Source organism: Mastomys coucha, unplaced genomic scaffold (genome assembly GCF_008632895.1).
Source record: "Mastomys coucha isolate ucsf_1 unplaced genomic scaffold, UCSF_Mcou_1 pScaffold20, whole genome shotgun sequence".
Taxonomy (NCBI): domain Eukaryota; kingdom Metazoa; phylum Chordata; class Mammalia; order Rodentia; family Muridae; genus Mastomys; species Mastomys coucha.
Genome location: NW_022196903.1, coordinates 108,652,331 through 108,658,427, shown reverse-complemented (window position 1 = coordinate 108,658,427; position 6,097 = coordinate 108,652,331). Strand labels below are relative to the sequence as shown.

The 6,097-nt window shown below is 38.5% G+C and overlaps 1 protein-coding gene across 5 annotated transcripts in view; it reads right to left on the bottom strand.

The window, feature by feature from the left end:
• The window catches only part of Pparg (peroxisome proliferator activated receptor gamma), a 130,940-nt gene that overhangs the window by 44,299 nt on the left and 80,544 nt on the right, over positions 1-6,097 (bottom strand). For all 5 annotated transcript variants that reach the window (XM_031382998.1, XM_031383000.1, XM_031382999.1 and 2 more), the window contains one exon: positions 5,906-6,075. In XM_031382998.1, the coding sequence (XP_031238858.1) occupies positions 5,906-6,075 (170 nt within the window). The remainder of the gene's footprint in view (positions 1-5,905; positions 6,076-6,097) is intronic.

The following is a 6,097-nucleotide window of genomic DNA, read 5'->3' as shown; positions in this document are numbered from 1 at the left end:
GACAGCCAGGGCTACACAGAGAAACCCTGTCTCGAAAAAACAAAACAAAACAAACAAACAAACAAAAAACCCACAAAAAAACAAAACAACAAATTATACTGATGAAAGTGAAAACAAACATTTCTCACTAATGTTTATTAGGGAGAGTGGTGAGGACTTTTCTGAATTCACTCTGATATTGATTAGTGCAAGCATACCTTTTAAAATCTCTCAATAATACTACTGGCTCTGAGAATTTAATGAGCCTTCAAAATCTAACCAACCCAGGATGAACACTGCTCTTATTCTTGGTGATTCCGATGTTGTCTTTCCCTACTGTGTCCAGTATGATATTTGAGCTTTCCATTGGCTTTTTCATTGTGGTAATTACATATTTAATTTTTAGAAGTTTCACTTGACTGGGTTTTTAAGCCTGTGCATTCCTGAGGGGTTCGTGTGGCTGGTTCCTTGCTTGGGTCCCATCCCTCCTTTTAAAACAAGTGTTAAAGGCCTGCTCTACACCCTGCATCAGGCCATCCCAATATCTGCTTTTGGGAGATGGCAAGAAGATATCAATACTAGTTTTGCTTTTTCCTGATAGATGTTATTTAGAATTATTGCTTTATCATGTGGTTTTTGATGATTTATTTATTTATTTATTTATTTATTTATTTATTTATTTTTGAGACAGGGTTTCTCTGTATAGCTCTGGCTGTCCTGGAACTCACTCTGTAGACCAGGCTGGCCTCGAACTCAGAAATCCGCCTGCCTCTGCCTCCCAAGTGCTGGGATTAAAGGCGTGCGCCACCACCGCCCAGCCTGATGTTTTATTTTAGTTATCTTTTGACCATAAACTGTGGAACTTACAAAGTCTAAGCAGGGAATTCCTTTCTTCAAAGAGAAATTAAGGATGCTTGTTCTGGAAGTCCAGACATGCTATGACTTTCCTAATGCCTTTGAGAATCCTGGCTCCATGTGAAAGCTCAACTCAGCTCTTTTCCTGATGGCTACAAGCACAGCAGCACAGCACCTTCCCAGTTCTGAGGGCATTTCCCCAAAAATGTCTTTCCAGGGATTCTTTGTTTTGTTTTTGATGTTGTTTTGGAATTCTATTACTCTTTGTGAGGTCAGCAGTATCCCAAAGAATAGGTCCCATGTAGAACCTGACATAATTGAAGCCCCTTCCCCTCTACAGGGCCCAAGGACTAGGTACCATGTAGAACCTGACATTTGAAGCCCCTTCCCCTCCACAGGGCCCAAGGACGTGGCTGTGGCAATGCTGGTGAATAGCAGTGAGTTAATGTGCAAAGCCTACTCCATGCTGTTGAGAAATTTTGATTCTCATAATAATAAAAAATTAGCTTAATTCCTATGATATATACCCAAAGTAAATAATTTTGGGAAGATTTGGCATCCTTCAATTCTAAAGAGTAATCATCCTGACTGTCATTTATGGATTTAATACAGATACAAAAACTTTTTTGAGACAAAGTTTCATTGTATAGTGCTAGCTGGCCTTGAACTCACAGAGATATGCCTGCCTCTGCCTCCTGAGTGCTGGGACTAATGGTGTATGCCACTATGCTCAACCCAGCATACAAATTCTTAATCTAAATATATACAGAATATATACTTAAGAACTTGCTTTTACTGTTATTCCTTTCCAATTTTATGATAAGCAATTTTTTCATGCCATTTAATTTTTTCAAGAGGAAGATATAAGAATATCACTGGGTATTTTTCTGTTAATTTATTTACTGACTCTATCAGTACTCTATTATTTTAGGGTATATAAAACAATCTGTATTTTCCATCTGCACTTTTATTTTGCTTATTCTTTTAACAGTCAACTCTTTGGATTATTGTGCAGTGAAAGTGTAATGAAGTTTGTAGGTTACTGTTTCAGAAGTATATACAATGACTCCAATGTCTTTCTATTTCCCTTTAAGAAAATGATTCTTACTTTTGTTTATGTATTTTTAAGTGTTTTTCAAGTTTTTCTTTAACCCTTCTACTTATTAAACTATTATTATTATTGTTGTTATTTGGGAGGGGGTTACCTGTATGCCATGGTCTGTGTGTGGAGGTCAGATGCCAAATCTGTGGAACTGATTTTCTCTTTCTACCTTTAAGTATGTTCTGGGAATGTACTTCAGGTGGTCAGGTTTGTTCAGCAAGCACTTTTACTTGCTTAACTGTGATGGCCCAAATATTTCCTTTTTCCCTTTATTTTTATTTTATTTGCACCCCGTGATGCAATGCCCACAGAGTCCAGAAGAGGGTGTCAGATCCCTGGGACTGTAGTTCTAAAAGGCAGTGTGCTACCATGTGGGTGCTAGGAATTGAGCCTGAGTCCTCAGCCAGATCTCTTAACTACTGTGTCATCTCTTCAGCTGCACAGTTCTTTAATTTTTACAAAATTTCACATACCACAAGCTGAGTCCTTAGTATGGTATTGATTTTACCATGAGATTGAAAGTTCTGTGCTGGGACTGCATGCAACTTTCTCATGAAGTAGTTCAGCCAATAGGAGCTGAGTTACTGAGCTACCCTAGGCAGGCAGGGATGTATTTGAATCATTTACCCAAGACACAGGCAGAATAGGGCCCAACACAGAAGTAGAAGTAGGATGCATTGAACTGAAGTGCAGAGTGTATTTACTCAGAGCTTTAGGTAAATTTTAGTTCCAACTGATCTTTCAGAAAATGCGATTGCTCTGTTTTGAGTGTGTCTCGCAAGGGTTCAAGTGTTAAGTTTTAATTTTTATGTGAAGTGGAAGAGGGTGGAAACTTAATCTGACTTGGAGGCTAGAGGTGGGGCCTTTGGACAGTGATTAAGATTAGATAAGGCCATTAGGGTGGAGTCCCTGTGATTGAATTCTAGTTACTTCATAAGAGGAAGAGAGTCTCTCTCTCTCTCTCTCTTTCTCTCTCTCTCTCTCTTTCTCTCTCTCTTCCCCCTCCTTCTTTCTCCCTCTCTTCCTCCCTCCTGCTTCCTGTCTCTCACCATTCGTAGTCCTACACTACTTTAAAATTCTCCATCAAGAAAGCAATTACCAGTTGCTGACTCTTAACCTGGGGCCAGAACTATGAGCCAAATAAATCTCTTCTTTGTAAGTATGAAGCCTCAAGCATTTCATTTCACTAACGAAGGGCCTGAAACAGCGGTGACTCAAGAAAAGAAAAACAAAAAGCACACTTGCAAGCAGCAAGCAAAAGTGTTTTTGAGCTCTAAGTCATATAGAAGCTCTAAGTCATATAGAAGCTCTGTCATATAGAAGCTCTGTCATATAGAAGCCCTAAGTCATATAGAAGCTCTGTCATATATGAGCTCTAAGTCATATAGAAGCTCTCAGGAACAAGATGTTTTATTTTGTGTAAGTCTGCAATGATAACACACCGAAACCCGTCACTATTTCATTTTAATCAACTCCAATAAGTTTACTCCTCTCTGTTTGCCTTTTGACAGTAATCACAAATGTGTGCATCTCCCACTGGCATCCTAAGAAGCTCTTATAGCAGCTGTCTTACAAAGTACTCTTTTTGATCTATAAATGAGTCCACAAGCTTTATGGTCAACTGAAGTTTAATTATGGGACTATCCCATATTCTATGGAAACGGAAAGCATTAAATTGCCAAAGTGCATTTTAAGCTTTGTACAGGTAAGATAAAAAACACTTGCTAATTTCATTCTCCTTATATCTCATGGGTACTGGTGATAAGCTAAGAGGACATCTTTGTGAGTGACATCCACTGGCCTGATGCACTGGGAATGAGGTAGCAGTTTGGGGCTTAAGTTGTGTTTCTTCAGGCTTCATGACCTGAAGTGGACATCTATAAGTGGGAATTAAATTTTTGAGTTTCAGAACTTGCTTGTAAGTTCTAATTTTCTAGGCACTCCACCAACAATATAGGAAATAAATTACTGCGAAGCCTGAATGATCAGACAGTTCACACTCATTAATGTATATGGCCAGCATGACCCAAACTTAATTCATTTCAGATAAATATGGCTAAAAATAGCAACTCAAAAAAAAAAATGGGTAAACCTTACTCAATTAAGTACAATGATATGCTCTTCCTTACAGGGATTATTGGTTGTTCATAATGATTCAGTCACAGATACTTTAATCACAGACTGCTTAAAATTCTTTTCATTGTTTTTGTTTTTTGAAACAAGGTCTCTTGCCATCCCTCTGCCTCCACCTCCTGTGAGCAGGGCTTACAGGCCTGTGCCATCATGCTATGCTCATGAATAGGCTTTGGTGTTTTAAATGAAAGCATCTCTTGCCAGGAGTGTTTCAAGGACTCATTTTGAAATTCAAACCTTAGAGATGTATAAGACCTTGGCTGCCAACCTAATCAAATTATTTTCTTCGTAAGGTGACTGAAGGCTGAAGTGTTTATGTGACTGGCAGGCTATGCCTGAGAAAGTGGCAGAGGCAACTCTGGCTTGTATCTTTTTACCATATTAGATTACTTTTGGACTAAAAGAACCTTACAGATCCAACTAAATTTCATTGCTTTACAGATGAGAAAATGTTTGTAGAATGTGGTTAAATAATGGCTCACACACACACACACACACACACACACACACACACACACACATCTGCTGAGGGTTACAAATTTCATAAAAATTAGTTTTCCTTTATTGGTCTGTCATCTGTCTAGAGCCCAGAAGTCCTAACTCATGTCTACCTGGTATGCTTCATCTTTATTCTACAGAAAAAGCTCAAGTGAAGCAGTATTTACTTCATTTATTTATGTTTTATCTTGCTTGAGACAGGGCTGGCTTTGAACTCCCAGAGATGCTCCTATATCTGTTCCTGAGTGCTAATATTAAAGGCACACACCATCATAACTTCCAGTATTTATAAGGTGAATACTGATAAGCAATGTATTCTATGGCTTCCAGTACATGTTAAGTTACATGCTATTTTATTTCTGAGTTTGTTAAAGTTATTTTAAAACTGTAAATAAAATATACATATATTAATATATATTAATGTACCTTTATTGTAACTTGGACAGCATATTCCTAACTTTCTAAAATACCCAAAGAAGAGCTCAATTGTTGCTTTTTGGCCTTCCATTATACCACGTTTAGTTTGCTGCTGGACTAACAGAACAGCACTAGCTTAGGGCTTGGTAGGGACAAGTCTCACTAACCCATAATTTTGTTTTTCCTTTTGCAGTCCTGGGGATAAAGCTCCTACCCAAGTGACCCTACGCCTTTGATTCACAATTTCTATAGCGCTAATATAAAAATATGCTTAATATTACAGCATTAGTGTATGGGTCAAGCGATATACATACACAATCTATCAGACTTTACTTATTTAAGAGATTATATAGTATGATGAAAAAACACACTAGAGAAATCAGAAAATGCAGGTCCTAGTACTGGCTCATCATTCACTGTCTTGATGTGACAGCAGAGGACTGTTGGGTCTGGGTTCCGTCAGAAAAGATGTACCTAACTCTCAAGGTGCCAGGGAGTGGAGAGGTCTGGTGGGGTAGAAGGTGTGAGTATGAGTGTGTGGGGGGTAGGGTGGGAACATCTCTGTGGAGATGAGGAGGGGAGGAGGCATGGGATGTGGAGCGGTCAGAGGGTGGACTGGAAGGGGGATAAAATCTGGAGTGTAAAAATAAAAAACAAATTAAAAAGAAAAAAATCTGCAAGATCCACTGAGATGCCTCAAAGACTCATTTTGGAGAAGGGGAAGTGGAGCAGGGTAATGGGGCTTTTTATTAGCTTCTCTTAGATTTTCATTGTTATATTACTTGAAGAATGAGTTCTGTCAAAAAAAAAAAAGAAAAAAACCACAACTTTATCTTAATTTCTTAGAGTGAGTTTGTAACAGGAAATGTAATAGGCAAAATTGTAGAAAATTCTAGGATGATTTTTTAAATTTATTTTTACCTTGCATCCTTCACAAGCATGAACTCCATAGTGGAAGCCTGATGCTTTATCCCCACAGACTCGGCACTCAATGGCCATGAGGGAGTTGGAAGGCTCTTCATGAGGCCTGTTGTAGAGCTGGGTCTTTTCAGAATAATAAGGTGGAGATGCAGGCTCTACTTTGATCGCACCTGTGCATGGGAAAATTTGAGA